Raw genomic sequence first — 16482 nt, forward strand, 5'->3', positions numbered from 1 at the left:
GACCTAAGGCTGTTTATATATATGCCGCTATTGCAAAAACAAAATGGACGACATTTCCCAAACCCCTGTCCACTCATTATTGCGCCATGTCGTATTAGTTACTCTTCATCAAGCTAAGACATTTTCTTCAGTTCAGTCAGCCGAAGCAGACTATAAGGTCATTGCAACTATCGGTACACGTAAACATAGAACATCATCTTTGTTCGAGTTATATTTCTTGACGTTTGGACGTACAGGCGCACATAGGCGCACCTATGCCTTAGAAACAATGAAAACTGAATCAATAGGTTTTTACGTATTACTATTACCGTTCGTTCTCAATACGAAGTCAGAAAATTTTAGTCATATAACAAACTGGTAGCGTTGTTGTACCGTGGCCAGTTGACTACGAATCGCGGACGCTGACGACAAATTCATACAAGTTCGCAAGGATCCATGGTAGTTATTGTGGGCTATATGTAAGTTATGCACTTACTTTCACTGTAAGAATTTGGCACTTATTGAAAGCTTGGAATAAGACTCAACCATCCATAGACACGGTAAAAACTAGAGAAAAAGTGAATACATATTAGAAAACAAATTACCAAGTACTACCATCTAAAATAAATGCCAATTATATTGAGTTGAGGCCATTGTTGTAGGCCACACCAAGATTATAACTGAGGTTTATTTCTAACAAATTCATTTCGTCAAGGTTTGCCCTCGACCTTTCTCGTTTCTATAGAAAACACATTTAACTGTGCTAGAAAAAGGAATTGTTCTAAATTTCCGCCCTCCTTTATCGAGTAGTTAGTCATATTTAGGTAGACAAGAACGATAGCAGTGGATATACCTGCAAATCCTTTGGGTGACCAACGATGACACATTCGCTAATCGTCCCCGTGATGACTTCATGTTAACACGGCCATGTATGTATACAGAGTACGATAAACGTTTTTTTGAGAGCTTCATATAAAGGTCAGCTGACAATATGACAGTCTATTTTACGCCTGATAGAACAACAATAAAAGCGAAATAAAATGGAAATAGAAATGAAAAATGCTAGTTGGAAGGAGAAATTATCATGCGATTGTTGACTCATGCCGTGTATATCTATGACGTTAACGTTAATGGTGGAAAATGAAGCTGGCAGGAAGTGCAGTATTTGATATAACTTATCTCTATCCTTGCTTTGGTCGCCCGCTGATAATTACTTATTTATAACTCGTTTCCCATCGCCACAAAGACTGGGCGAGCACGACGGTGAATCCGTTCGGTGTTTTCTATTCCCGGCATTAGCAACATCCGCCATCGCAAACCCCCCAGTTGGCAAACCATCTGAGAAGGTAGCTCGCCATACCGTGAAATAAATGCGGTGCGGAATTAGCAAATGATTCCCCAATAGATGAATAAAGGCAATAGAAACGCAATGTGCGGAAATACGAACATCTAGTACCTATTGTATTTTTTTATCTTCGAAGCGTTACGTTAACGCGCTAAAACACTAAAAACGGCAATTATTTATGTAATTCTTTTTGTTTTCGTACTCGATTTGTGCTACACTTTTTAGCTAGGTCTTCAATGGGATTAATGGATATTTTAGCTAACAGATGAATACAAGGGAAAGCAACGAAGTCGAATGAAATGGTAGTCTATCGAGTAATACCGCTTCTGCTTAGCAAGACTTTGCCGGTTTTTTTGGTAATTTGTTGTCTACATTCCCAATTTTCGATTAACCAATCAGTTTTACACTGAGACTAAAAGTGTACAGAAATTTATATCAGAGTATCAAGGAAAAACCATTTCGATATGCGCATCCAATTACGCTAATGCCTCATATTCGATACAGGGCACCGTTAGATTGCTCAGAATAAAAAAAAAACACCCCGTGAAGGACATGATATAACACTGACGTTTCCTTAGCAGCCGAGGATGAAAGCACGGGCGCAAACGTTCCGCACTCGAAACAATAGCACACCTCTCATACCTTCACGTTGCCGCTAAGCGTACGAGCAACTCCCGATCCATCCACCTTTCCTCGGTGCGGGTCAAGCAAGAGGGCGCAAGACAGCTCAATGAAGACAAGCACGTACGCCTATAGCAAACAATTCATAAAAGCCGATATCCTTTTCGCTATGACCATGCTTTCATGTAGCGATATTCACATGATGTCGATGTCTTTCTGTGAGATCTCCGCGTCGTGTACTAAAGGCGGGCCTGAACAAGACAACGGGGCAACGGCAAAGTGGCAAAGCAAAAGGCTGACGACGTAGAAACACCAATCAGGGGAAAGGTAAGAGGGGGCGTGGCCGCTGTGTTGTTCTTCATTATCGAGCTTGTCCTCCGGCTAGTCAGCCTTCGCACCTTTGTGGCGTTGGCAGTGTGTGCCTCTGATCCTGGTGATTCGGAGAAGCCTCTTGTAGAACTGTCGTTCTCGAGTCCAGTTCGACGCCCATTCTCTACTTTCTTTTTGATAAAAGAAAATATCTGCGTAGCAGTAAAATGTGTTTGTTATCAATGGCTCTTCGCCACACTATTGGTATATTTCTATTGTGTCTTTTACTTTCATCTTCCCTCTCTCTTTCTGCTTTAGAGAGCCCTATCTGTGCCCCTTTTGACGCCCCCATTCAGCGCCTCATTTCGCCTTCTCCGAAAAGGGCGCCTGTCTATCAATCTTGATAAAGAATAGCAAAAAGAGATGGCACAAACGAACATCGGGTGGCGAATATAACCGAACTCACCAAACTCGATGTTGGCCGACGGTTTACTAGCGTAGGTTCTACAAAGATTCCCTAAGGGCCTTAAGTATTGATTCCTCTCATTTTCTTTCTCGTCAACGAGATGGTTTCTCTTTCGTCTTGGTTTCTCTCAGTCACTAGCGGTGAGCCTAGCTTATAAGCTTGTTGGTGGACTAGTGGCCTGGCAGTGGCCATTTTGTTGAGCTCCGTGGCCGGCGTGGAAGGCGACGCATCCACTTTGGCTATGAGTATCGTTTTCGGTTGACTTGGCCTAGTTACCTCGGCCCGATGAAGTCTACTGAACGTAAGACTTTAGTACTCGGTAGGCCCTATCCGTAGGCCGCACACTATACCTCCCTAATGAGGTTCTTAGTGACGCAGACCCCTAAGCATTGTGACATTCATAAGAGTACTGAAAGGGCTCTCTTACTTTCGTTTTCTCTTTTTTGGCTGATTCTGTGAAGCCAGCATTGTCATTGTGGCCGTTGCCGCTAACGGCATCTAGCCCCCTCATGGCTCGTTTTCACAGTTTGCTATTATTGTGCTATTATTATTGCGAGAAAACGAAGGGAGGATTTCTTTCCTGGAGCCTTACTCATCAAGCACCGCACCAGGCGATTAAGTGCAATAGCGGCGGTAGTAACGGATACAAATAAATGAAAAGCAACATAAATCTAAAGACGTTATGGTGAATTGAATTCGAGGGATATATAGACACATCGGTAAGGTACAAAGGAATTGATGTCACCGTAGCGCGGTACGCCACGCCGCCTATTTATCTGAGTCAATGTTATTATACCTCCTAATTTGCTTTGTTTTCGGACATAAACGGTTGTAAATACGATGGGTAATAAGATATAACAGAGAAGTGCGGCATAGCTATAACTTAACTTAAAGAAGCTGTTCTGTTTTAGAAGTAATATTAAGGATATACGCATCGAATTAAAGGCTCATATCGCCATGCCAATAATATGAAGACAGGCCACTCTGTGACAATTAAACGAATGTTTAGGGCAAAGTAAGCCCTACAAAACAAGGCCAAATTCGACCTGCTTGAACATCGCTTATTGAGAACAGTGTTACCTTAATATATACAGTAACGTAAGACGCTATCTTTAATATTATTTCTTTTCAGATTTTCTTATATACTTTTAGGTATTATAACTTAGTAAATATTATTTACTATTATTAACATAACAAAGTGTATTTCCGTTCATACTTTTTACAACTAGAGCAAAAAAAACTTGTGAGCCAAACGTGTTATCTGCTTGATTTTGCATAAGAGGCTGGAGCTCTGTTAGATATCTTTTGTCCCTTCAGTGGCATTCCCTACAAAATGTCTAAAAATAATTGATACCAAACTTGATACCTTTAGCTAGAGATACTAACGAGCGGCACCAAATGAGTAAGTTAAATGATGTTCCTGAGCCAAGCACAGAAGATTGATCAACCATTAACTGTGTGATTTGTATACAGCGTATCATTAATAACTGTTATGTTGTCTGCTCGGTGACATCTGCCTAAGGGCTGTTTGCCATGATAGAAAATTTCGCTTCAGATTTTCATGTTAGTTTAGTGGCTGGTTCAATGGTTAATGGTTCAAAATTTATCGGCTCTCCGAGTTTCATCTTCCGCCGAAAGTTTTAGAACTGTTAGATGAAACAGAGGCACTATTCATCATAGGAAACAATATCGTCAATATGCGGCCATTGTCATTGACGTCTTCATATGCATAGAAACGGAAGTGCGCCCCCATACAACACTTTGTACCCTACTCTATCTAATCACCATGATAAACGCTACTAATTTGGAGCTATTAACGTTAAGCTGTACAACGCTGCCATAGCTTCTCGATTGCTTTTGTAATTCATTGTATCCATACAGACGCAGTACCCCTCGGAAGATAGTATGACTACTGCGCGCCATATCATTTCTGCAGCTTCGTCCATCACAGAGTCCTTCTTGTACCTGCTACTTTTTTCTCTCTCTGTTTTCTGTTTCGTCTGCTGTTCTTCTGATTCTCCTACGAAGCGCTTTGATGAGCGTTTTTCTGTAGAACTAGCTGGCGCGCCTTGCTTGCTCCGCCTTATCAAAACCATCATTATCACGACCATAGTGGACACATGGTTAGCGAAAGACAGTCATTTCAACGCTGAAGACTCCTCTTCCTGCTGCCGCCATCAAACACGAACACCTCTCTTTCTACTGTTAATCATCTAACGTCTTGCGTTTTTCAGTAACAACTGTCCATAACTACCTTTTATCCGACTGCCAGTCGCATTAGCGTATCGAAGCGCCCGGTAGCTGGTAGCGTCCGCGCATCGATCCTTCCTGTATATACTAGGGCCTTCTTGATCCATCTTTTTCTCCCTGCTCTCTGTGCATATATGCGTGTACGATGCGTTGCTGTTATTGCTACTGCTCCTGCTACGAATGACTTTTCTCTGAAGCTAAGCTCAGCAGAGGCATGAATGACCGAAAAGCTAATACCAGCGAAGTGTAGCGTCAAATCGCCAGATTAGCAAAGGCCAGTGAACCTATCAAACTGAGCTCAAGCGAACTCGATTGTACCAATCAGGACTTTAGCACCTATGCCAGAATGAATAGGCCAGCGACTAGGCAGGAATTCGTTCATCCGTCGACTAATATTTCACCTCGTTTCGCGGTTCCTTTACGCCAGCTTCATCATTGTCGTTGTAGCGTTGAGTCGCCATGCATAGCGCATAATATCGTCGTTCTAACATCGCTGCTACACTTGCTAGAGGACAAGCACATAGGATAGGATTGTTCGTGAAAGATAGACAGTAAGGCACACAGAAACACACATTTCATATATGTACTCCAATGATAATGACTAGCAGCATGGCTTCATACAAAACTTTGTACAAAAAGAACTGTATCTTCCCCATTACGTATTGCACAGCTTCGTCTCAGTCGGCCTCGCCCTACTTTCCCCCGAGCGGCGTCCCATTTGAGAATAGGACATAAGGGGACCGGTGCGTAAAGCGAGAGGATAGAAAAAAGCGTACGAGAGGAAAGCAGAGCCTTGGAATATCGTCGATTTCTCTTTAATTGCTTGCTCTGCTCTTGTTAGAAAGTAAGGTAAGTACATAATATATATGAATAAAATAAGAAAGTTAAAAAAAAAGAAAGCTTACGTGGCCTTACTGTTCCCTCAGCAGCAAACTTGCTTCTAGTTCTGTCCCACGTTTCTAGCACCCAAGACATTTCTCGTTGGCATCCTCTATCCATAGCCTTACAGTAGTTCTCCATACCTCGTAGCACTGCGTGTAACCGTTTGTCAGTGAAGGAGTGCGTGAAAGAGAGTCAGAACGTTCATTTTGTAGGTGCAACTCCTATGAACAGGCCGAGATCTGGACTTGTTGTGAGCCGCTCCTTGGTGTTACCTCAAAGGCTTTGCTTCGTCTTGGCACGACCGCCTTTCGTCGTGAGTAAAGGATAAGATAACAAGAGGATAAAAAAACAGGTCTCAGAGAGAGTCCTACTAGGCTCTTGCCGGGCCACCTCCAAACCTGTTAATTAGTCGTTTTTGCCTTACTTCTTGATCATAAGGTCAACGAATTTGTTACAGCCGCTAGCTCAGCCCGGTTGACTGCGTGCTTCTACCAACAAACAGCAAAGCAATAAGAAGAAACTTTTAACACTTAGAATAGGTAGTTTTTGACGGCACATGTGATATAATCATGACCTGTTAGACAAAGGGGCCTAACTTGGAAAAATTGCAGAGGAGGGAAACGTAAGCAAGCAAAATAAAACAAAATCAGGGTCACCTTACTGAGTGGACAGTAAACTCTGTGAAAGCAGTTTTATTTTAGGAGTTCAACTTTGACAACTAAAAGTTTCTCGGTGCCAGAATTGAAAAAATCACAATAAACTCTCCATCATAGCTTTAATGTAATATCTAGCGTAGTTAGGCCCGAAATTCCTAGGACTAACTATTATAAACTACACTAAACAGATTTACATATAAAAGCATCAGCATATTAAATAGTCGTCTACAGCGATAATAAAAAACGAGTTTATAAAATAGAGTATCAACGGAATGTCACTGCAGGCAATACCTATTTCCCTTGAACGTATTTCTTTACTGGGCGAACGCTGCGAAGCACGATACTGCAATTGGCGCTGGCCAAACGAAAAAGCTGCTGAGAAATATCCAGTTGACCGTTACCTCTTTCCTTTAATGGGGAAACAGCGTGCCTGTAAACATATGTGGACTGAAGTCCTGGAGCTATAATAAAGCTCCCTTAACGCAATTAAAGGTGTCTGCTTTGCCATGGAGGTTGCCCCGCAACGAGGCTTGGCATGGCCTGCATAATGTGTTCTCAAGTGAAAATCCTAGTTACGGCGAAAAGAATTAGTCGCTTCGATGGAAAGTTGTGCTTTTCCCTAAAGGCGACTTTGTAACTTCGGGAACTGTCGTGCTGCGTTCTCCAATTAGGCTTTCTGCGTTTGTTGGGCGATTCAGCGCTGCAAGTAACTATGGAATAACGGAAAAAAAAACTGCCTAATAACCTTCGTTTTGACAACTTAATACAACGACAGATTAGTGTTGGCACTAGTTTGTCTTTGTATTCGGCTTCCGTGCAAGCTATCTGGAATTTCTGCCATTAGGAACGTCCTGCTTCGGGGAAATGTAGACGCCGTCAAGGGCTCGGACGCGCATAAGTCGTAGATACCTAGCTATAGCTTCTAATATCATATACAATAAACCACACTAAAAAAAAGGGTCGCTACGAAAAAAGCTGAAACCTCCGATGAAAAATTAGATATGTAGTCGATAGTTGAAACATTTTAGATATATGAAAGGAAGTCATTTACTCTACCAAGAATCTCAGAAACGCGTAAATTTCCGGATAATTAATATCTACATATATATACGCAATAGTCCGAAAGTCTTGATCGGAATACTATTTTTCCTTAGCGGACCTTCAATTTAGAGTGTCCCACAATCGCCGCATCTAGAGCCTCATTGAGCTTCGCTAGTGCGGAAGCCGTACACTGTGCATGCTCAGTCAAGATAAGCTATACACAAACACTCACATTGTTCAAATGAGTACGAAAAAGTTTGCCGAGTAAATAGTAATTAAAACTATACAATCAAGTATTAGATTCATATCTAATATTGATAAACAAGACATCTAATAGCATACGACGAGAGAAAAATAATTTTCTCTCATTAATTTATTGATTGATGGTTTTATTATTAGTATATTTTGTCCTTCTCACATGCCTTATAAATTAAACGCAATGTGTGTATGTTCGTCAGGTGTTCAATTATGTACACGTGATGCTATTTACACGTCGTCGGGCATCCTTTTCACCCGCGCTCGCATTGCTCTTAGGAATACTCGGCAATGGTTGTTAGAAGCCCGCTAGTTTTCTGTTTTCCTTCCAGATACATTACCGCCCCTGCGAGATGGCTGGTAGCAGCGTTAGGGCACCGAAACTTGACAGCGTATTCTTTTTGCGAATACAGTGTTAGTACCGATTGCCCTTCCGGTCTATTCTTGTTTTTCAGGAACTAATTAAACACAATTAAATCTTATATTTGGCGTTCCGGTACAGGACAGCTCCTGGTGGGTGAGTGAGGCGTGTGCTCATGCTAACTGTATGAGCAAAATAATTTAGACAATCAATCAATCAATCAATCAATCAAACAGGTCTGGTTTACCACCTGTTGCGTATAAATATGGAAACTATTTTACATTTATTGTTCGTTACTTCGTAATTGCTTGATCTAAAGTTTGGCCACGAGTATGGACGCCATAGAGTGTATATTATACAATACATTATACAATACGGTATAATAGTGATGGAGCTGGCATGATACTGAATGAACTATTATCAGATTTCTATTTCTGCTATTATCTGCAGGTAGTGCATCAGCTCAGATCAAAACGCTTCAGACGCTTTCTAGCTCCTCACTGTTATTTAGTCCGTAGTTATAGACATGTGATCAATACGAAGGGGACATGTACGGCAACCGCAAGCTAGATGATAACAGTCTAATTGTAAATAATCTGTTACCATTCACCGTCAGTGATTTCTTATTGATCGGATCAGCCACCATAGCATGTTGTCGCCGAGAATTTAATGCATCAAAGTCCTCCAGCTCCGCGTAAGCACCAAAGAGGTGTGAAAATGGGGCACTGCCTTAAGTGACCACAAACAAAGATCCGTAAGTTCTGTTTACATAATTGGAATAGCGTCCACTTTGCATGACCTGACATGGTTTATATAATCCAGGTTTCGATGTGCTTGTCCCTGTATGAGTAAGGCCTGGATTTAAAAACTGTTGCATCTTCTTCGTCTACGTGCCATTTTGCGGACTGTCTTCTCAAGTAGCTCTTCGGTCTCTTTAACGAAGCCGTCCGGGTCAGCCGTAGGGCTTAATCGGCCCCCGTGCATCTGCATCGTACCTAACGGAACAGATAGATGCACAGATATAAGGTTAAAAACGCTCGTTCGTACCTAGCCCACATAACCGGCTGGTCCAGTAGAACAGATGAGCATTTAAGGGCGTATATGAAGTGTCCGTCTTACGCAGATATTGTTTTTTTATTCGTTCGAGGTCGGATCTCGAAGTCCTGCAAATATCTCATGCATATGAATTAATGCAGTTTCGTAATCATGTGCTCGTTTCCCTGAAACGTGCGCTTCAGTCGATTATATTCAATATACTATTTATAGCAGACTTCTAATATTTTTTACTATTTAACGTTAAACCCCTAACCATAAAGCCAGCGCTTGAAATTTTGCAGTGACGAATTAAATGGCACCAGGTTTAGTTTGTTGTTAGTTGTATTTTCACGTATAATACTATTGCCAGAGAACTTGCAAAAATCGAAAGGCAATTCTTGCTTAAAATCATCAATGCTTTACGGATCACCTTCTCCACTTACCTAGAATAACGTATGTCGATTTCGTTTTAATATGTGGACATCGGCATTTAAGATCGGCAGAAGGTATCCAAAGATGTTGAGCTCCCCTGCGGACCTTATGGGGGCCACCTTTAAACACCTTGTTGACTTCGATTGAGAATCGGGCCCAGTTGCCGAACGTCTCTCGACTCTGAATGGTCGCGCGGATTGCTAAAGAGAGAAAACATAAGATGGGTAAAGTAAGTCGAATTTAGCGTCATCCATAAGTTATTAATATGGGCCTTCCGGACTGTTTCATATATATCGGCTTGCACACTGGCTAGCACGCGAAGGTAACTAGTTCCATGTTTGGTTCTTACCAAAATCCCTTTTGCAAAATGTACTAAAGGTCAGCTCTTGCAAGCAGCGAGGGCATTCGTCCTCGTCTTCTTCCGAATCGTCAATGTCATCATCATCATAATCATCATCAGCCGGTCCGTCGGCAACGATCGTCGGAGGTTCTTCGAACTGAGGAATGCCTGCGATCGCAATAGGGAGCATACATGTAGATATGTAGGGTGCTAAACATGGATAAAGTGTTTAAGCATATCAAGAAATATAGTCTACTTTGACAACCTGTTTATCAGAACTGCTCGAGTGAAGCCGAATGTGTACTTCATCTCAATGTATGTCCAGCTAGCTGGCACTCCTAAATACTCGCTTTACCACTTCGTTATACAAGGATATAGATATATATCACCGATGTCATCATGTCATAGCTACTTACGAACGCATGGCGCGATCGGTGACCGTGACTGTTGATACCCCCTCTGGCAACGATTACACGTGAGTCCTGTGACACCGTCTTTGCACGGGCATTGTCCTGACGTCATGTTACAGGTGCGCCCCAGAGATCCCACCGGATGGCATTCGCACGCTTCAATCAATGTACAATAATTTCATATACATATATTAAAATCTAGCTGTCCGTTGAGCTGTTAAATTATCTAATTTCATATAAAGATTATATCCGAACGGGTGATAAACATTTTTCCAGCGAGTCAGGCTGAAATAGTTCGCAAACTCCTTCGTGTGTCTAAGCCAAAGATCAAGGACGAACGTGCAAGCTTACCTTTACAGGCTCTTCGATGTGTCGCTGGCAAATTGCTATCTCGGTAGTACCCTTCCCGACAGTTGTGGCAGTGCCGTCCGGCAGTATTATGCCGACACTTGACGCAGACTCCCCCGCTTCGGAAACCTGACAGTTTATATAGTTCCATATTGAAACGGCACACACGGGAATGGCCGTAGCATTGACATGCTGCGAATCGAGAGCGGAAACGGATACACAATCATATTAAAAAATGAGATGAGATACAATGCACACACGACTAAAAACACTCGAAAAAGGCTCACGTCATAATTGAAGGGTTGCGTGAAAAAAACAAATGGTAATTCTGTTTGCTTTTTAATGTATTGCATACTTACCCTAAGTTTGACTAAAGCTCGTAGGCACCCATGTCGGACGCAAATATCTACAGGCCTTGTATGATTTGGACTGCATACGTGCATGGCTAAATGTACTATTCGCAGAGAACACCAACCCGTCCCTACCGTCGTTTTATATTCTAACCTAAAAATTCAGACGATATCGAAATCTAATGATAATTTGCATTATCCTCTCGACTCTTCCTTTTGTCCAGTTGTATAACAATGTAATCTTATAGCATGCGAAAGATGTACGTATCTTTCTGTCGCAAGCCCGTAATAATCGTTTTGCTAAAGAACACACTGTTTACTTTCTTCCTCGTAGCGGTATTACCGTTATAGTTGAGTAGGCCTTGCAACCTGCTGTTTCTTGGTATAACCGCTCCTTTCTCTAATAGAGATGCGGTAGTAGAAGTAATGGTAACGCCGCCTCTGTCCTGTCGTTCTACGAGCATTGTGCCTCCAACGTGACTCGAGTGGCGTGATCCAGTAGCGACATAAAAGCGTCAAGGGCTTCTACCGGTGTTCTACTGTCTAGCTGCCTCCTTCCGCAATTCTTGAGCGAATGTTACCCATTCAGATCAACTAGCCGTTCCATTCCCGCTTTTTCCCTTTGCCTTACCTTATATATGGCGTGTGCTTCTTCCCCAATTCACCCCCCTTGTCGAATTCTCACAACGATACAACGCTTTAGCGGCATCAGCCAGCATCGGCAGGAGACCAGCACCGCCACTAACGGCGCAACAATGCTATCAAACCAGCGAAGCAATGCCACGGGACAGACAGACGGCGACCATCCGAATCGTCTTGGCCTAGAAGGCTAGCGAAAAATGAGGAAAGGAGATAGGGAGACAGACAAAACATGCAAAATAATCTCGAAGTACGCCGGTGCAGCAGCAGTCGCTGTGGGAACCACTACAATTTAGAGCAGGTCTGTCGACGTGGCGTGCGCCGCTTCAAGGCGGAACGCGCAGCTCGAACATAGCGAAAAACCCCCTTCTTGCTTTCCAACCCACTGAATCTCCATGGCCACAACATCATTGCCGCCGCTAGCATCTAAGAGCGAATACGACTTTGCTATGGCCTTGTTCAACTGCTTCCAGAAGCCTGCAACTTGCACTCTTTTAGCGCTCTATTCCTTGATTCGTTCAGCAGGCCTTTCGCTACGTACGTTCGCTATTCGACCGCACTTATTCGAATGGGATCGAATAAAGCTACATGCAGGAAGTACCCACCTTTGAGAATTTGTCCCTGTCTGCTGTGCTGTGCTGTGCTCGCCAGCTCGCTGGATCTGGGCCAATTCACGGTCCCGATCTTCATTAACGTCCCCTTGCGCGATTCCTGCCAGAAGATCGCAAGCCGCGTAGCATTCGGTTGGTAAACAGAATGCCGCTGCTTGGCTTACTAGCAGTTTGAGGTAAAGGCTCACTAGCGCCAAGGGGTAGCGCCGACGGCGAATGCTGCGATGGCGGCGCAGGAGTGTCTATTCATCCCTCAAGGAACATGCTGTCTAGGGGGTAAATAACAACACGAAGCCACTGGATGGAAAGTCGTGTAGACATCACGCAGTAGGGCTATACTATACAGGAATTGCCCAAAGGGCTGATTGTACTTCCGCAGGTCGAAGTGGGACAAACCGGTTCGCCCGCTGTGTTGCCTTTTGTCGTATGCATACATTGCTGTTCAATGTACGCTATACGTTAAACACTGTACGGCGGGGTATAAAAAATAAAAATCCGTTTTCAATCGGAGCACCACTGCCACCATACGACTATGACGTTGTGATGTTGCTTGCAAAAAAAAAGAAGCCTTGCCGTGTTCCGCCTCGTTCATATGTATGTCGTTCATATGGCGATTTCGGGAACTATAGGCAGAGCTGGTAGTCGTAAATGCCATTAAGTTGCTCAATTGAACTGACGCTGGAGTCGACTGAGCTACCTTTGTAGGTACTCAGTCGACTAATACCTGATTGGAAAGAGTATGCGTTGAAAAGTACCATGATACGTTTTACCAAACGATAGGATTGCTAAACAATATCAAATTAGTTAGCAGTTGTAAACCTTCCCACTCTCTTATCATATAAATTTCCACAAGGATTCATTTGCGTCCGTTAGTTATCAATGACAACTTGGAAACTATGGAAAAATAAAACGTTAAGATATTTTCATCTTTCGTTTACCTTTAAACAAAGAAAAAAAAAAAGCGCGGTAAAGAACATGCGACTTCAGGATTTTGTTGCATGCAGTCTTCGTTCACTCCGATAATTATGTGAAGATAACAATTATAAATTGCCGATCACCTAATTAATTTTATATTTTTCTTTTTCTAAGCCGTTGATAAAGGTAGCTTAAGGAAAATTCCATTAATTTCCCTTGTTTGTGCTAAAAAAACAGAATATTTTTACAAATAATTATATCCACTCACAGAGTCAGAGTATGTCCGTTTATCATTAAGTTCGCTGAAAGAGACACGAAATCAAATTGCTAAGTGATATTTGCACCCCATGATCTGTCAACGAACCTAATACATACTCCTGCCCAATGGATGATAACAATACTGACAAAGGTAACTAACTCACGAAGGTTCTACACAGTTCGCCCCCTTTCTCTTGCCCTTTGTTTTGGAAAAGTAAAAATCGTCGTGGTTCATATATATATATATATATATATATATATTTGACCAGATACACGTTTGACTAAAAACAAAATAATCTTGAGATACGAACTGTAGTTACATGCAGCCTGGCATAGTTCTTCTACTGCGTATGAAGACTTTTTGACACTGTAAGCGATAAAATGAGAAAGTGTCGATTACTGGTAGATGTTGACTCATATAGAAAACAGCATCAGTCGTTTCTCTGTACACGATCCACGTGAACACGTTTAAGCCTGTTTAATGCCGATGAAATCAAGAGCAAATCAGTATTATGGTGTGTACCGCATGCGATATATAGCGCGCGATATATAACAGAATCGAACAGAAATAAAATTCCTATAAAGAAAAACAAGTTCCTACATATGACTTCGTCGAACGGATGGAAGCGGCTCAGCTTTCCTATGTCTTGTTAGATGGCGGCTGCCTTTTAATGTCCTGCTCTCCTGTTTATGAAAGTCGCCAGTGTACGGTAGCGTCAATATTGTCCCTGCTTATGTTCCGCGTATTGCTTGTGACGCAACATTGCTATATACATATATATATATATATGCCTGTACCGTTCTGGCCTGAGAGTGTGCGTTTGGCTCATACTGTTACCCGCATTAACAGTCTGCTAGCCAGCAGCGCCGTAACCTTTTCAAAGCGTCGTTCAACGTCCACGCGGTTCTGAAGCGCTGTATTTTTTGTGTATATCCTTTCCCTTTTTGTTATTCCTTCGGGTCTCTGCGCGAGTTCATCGGCGCCTTTTCTGTTTCTATATTTCACTTCGTTTGATCCTCCATCCGCCGCTGCTGCTCCTGCTGCTACTGATATTCTAAGCTCGGCTTGACAGCAGGTGGCCCTTTGGCTGCATTGTTGACTCGTTAGCAGCGACTGGGCCGCGAAAAACGCAGGCCGCGCCCATCTCTTTGATTAGTGCTAGCAGCCGTTCAAAGTATGCGTAGGCTACGTCCATTTCGTAAGGACGGCACCGCCTCGTCGCGCGTACGACATCGGACGATCTACGATCGATAGCTCCCACGTCAAACTGCTGCCTATCGCTACTACCAGCCGTAGCGCTGCTCTTGGAATTCGAACAAACCGCCAGATTTGAACATTAATATCGGTAAAAGCAGGAGCTTCTAAAGGTGTTCCGCTCAACTAGACACACAGGCACAAACTGGCTGACAGACGTTTCTCTTCTCTCCTGAACATTTCTCCCTTTCTCCTTCCCTTCCCTTCCTCTTTCTCTTCCTCAATCACTGTATCTATATTTTACTATATCTCGGCGTCTCTCGCCGTTTCTTTCGTTTCGTCTGCTACTGAATCAGGGTAAAAAGGAGCAAGTTATGATGGGAAATCGTCGAGACACATTTTAATAAAGAAAGGGTATCGGGTCACCCGAGCTGAAGTGGTTTCGCCACCAGTTGGGGCAGTGGCTGCCCTGCGACCAATAGATGGTTGAGACCAATTATCCAACAAGCATCCATGAGGCATCCTCGATATCTACACTGCCCCCTGTGTCGTATATCGATCGACGTAACGTACATTGGCATTCACTTGACAGAGGCGGGCCAGCATCCGACGTGGCGGTAACGTTAGATCTACACCCAACGGCGTAAGTGATCATACGCTGATGCAGATATCCGGTCACTGCAGAGAGAACAGCAGTGGCAGCAGCGAGATAGTCCCAAACTCTACTTTGCCGTGCCGTTGCCCCGGTACATCTTCCCTCTAGCCGCAGTGCCTAATATTTAGTGTTCATCCAAACTCTGTTGCGTCCCTCGTCACAACAGTCCTGGACAGCAGCAGCGGCATTCCTTATACTTTACTATTCCTTTCTCTTTGGTACTCATCGTTCAGTCATTCGTGCCTCGGACCAGTTCTTCGCAAGCTTGCCTTTTCTAACGGAAATTACGTATCAGCAAGCTGACAGAGCATTGCGGCGGCGGTGAAGGTAGGCTGGCTTAACTGGGGCCTTGCGTCTGCTACTAGCATTTGGAGTTTATGAAGATGTCCGGATAGACCTTCTCTTCGGTCTCATAACTGCCAGGCGATCTGAGGTTAGGTTGGTCTAACTCAATAACTCGAAAATGTCGTCAAAAAGTAGCTACACACTTATGGCATAATCATACCCCGATGGTAAACATGACATTTCACGTCTGCTGCGTACAATTCCGCTGCGCAGTATCGTACATCTACGATACGAAAAATGTGTATGAATGTAAAAGCATATATTCAAATCTGTCTAAAGATTTAACTGCTTTGAAAACTGGATCATCACTTGTTCATTAGAAGATATCCGTATTATAACTTCAACGCACGAAAAATTCAATTATAGTTTTATTATTATAAAAAAAACGTTTTTCATGAGAGACTATATTATAGCTGCACGTATTTCCTATATAAAACCTGGCTATAGTTTGTTTTCTTTAATTATGCAGACGCAATATATGTATGTATTTAAATTATGTGTTCAGATAGTGGAGTCTTGAATGAGGATCGTTATTGCAGATGGACGACTTTTTCCACCCGGCAGGTTGTTGAATGACTGTAATTACACGCGGGTGGTGTGCTTCCGTGAAGGCCTGGTCGTACAGGCACGGCTGATATTCAGTAGACGCGTTTCTTGCAAGGCCTTCCATACGGTGCTACACCATGACCGAAGACATTTATCCACCGACCCTTAAGTTAATGTTCGCTTGGTCAAATTTTAAAAAAAAATGCGAAGACTGTATTGTGTGGCAAATTTTATACCC

The 16482-nt window shown here is 42.9% G+C and overlaps 1 protein-coding gene and 1 long non-coding RNA gene across 4 annotated transcripts in view; one reads left to right on the forward strand and one right to left on the reverse strand.

Moving 5' to 3' along the window:
* Positions 1 to 282: 282 nt before the first annotated feature.
* On the forward strand, positions 283 to 5803 carry LOC111245076 (uncharacterized). Of its 3 annotated transcripts, none has more exons than XR_002671210.2 (3): positions 283 to 458; positions 1906 to 2272; positions 5641 to 5803. It is a non-coding gene; the product is annotated as an uncharacterized LOC111245076 (long non-coding RNA). The 3 variants fall into 3 exon arrangements; XR_015321597.1 differs by lacking the exon at positions 283 to 458 and adding an exon at positions 1539 to 1626 and having other exon boundaries at positions 5641 to 5802; XR_015321598.1 differs by lacking the exon at positions 283 to 458 and adding an exon at positions 1575 to 1680.
* Positions 5804 to 7883: 2080 nt separating this feature from the next.
* Positions 7884 to 16482, reverse strand: part of LOC111245074 (netrin-1-like) — a 73784-nt gene continuing 65185 nt past the window's right edge. Inside the window, exons 2-6 of the mRNA XM_022792881.2 lie at positions 10734 to 10922; positions 10389 to 10538; positions 9982 to 10140; positions 9644 to 9832; positions 7884 to 9160 (exon numbers count right to left, since the gene is read on the reverse strand). Of these exons, the coding sequence (XP_022648616.1) occupies positions 9027 to 9160; positions 9644 to 9832; positions 9982 to 10140; positions 10389 to 10538; positions 10734 to 10922 (821 nt within the window). The 3' untranslated portion in view covers positions 7884 to 9026. The remainder of the gene's footprint in view (positions 9161 to 9643; positions 9833 to 9981; positions 10141 to 10388; positions 10539 to 10733; positions 10923 to 16482) is intronic.

The sequence above is a fragment of the Varroa destructor genome, unplaced genomic scaffold, assembly GCF_002443255.2.
Source record: "Varroa destructor unplaced genomic scaffold, Vdes_3.0 BEIS01000002.1, whole genome shotgun sequence".
NCBI lineage: Eukaryota > Metazoa > Arthropoda > Arachnida > Mesostigmata > Varroidae > Varroa > Varroa destructor.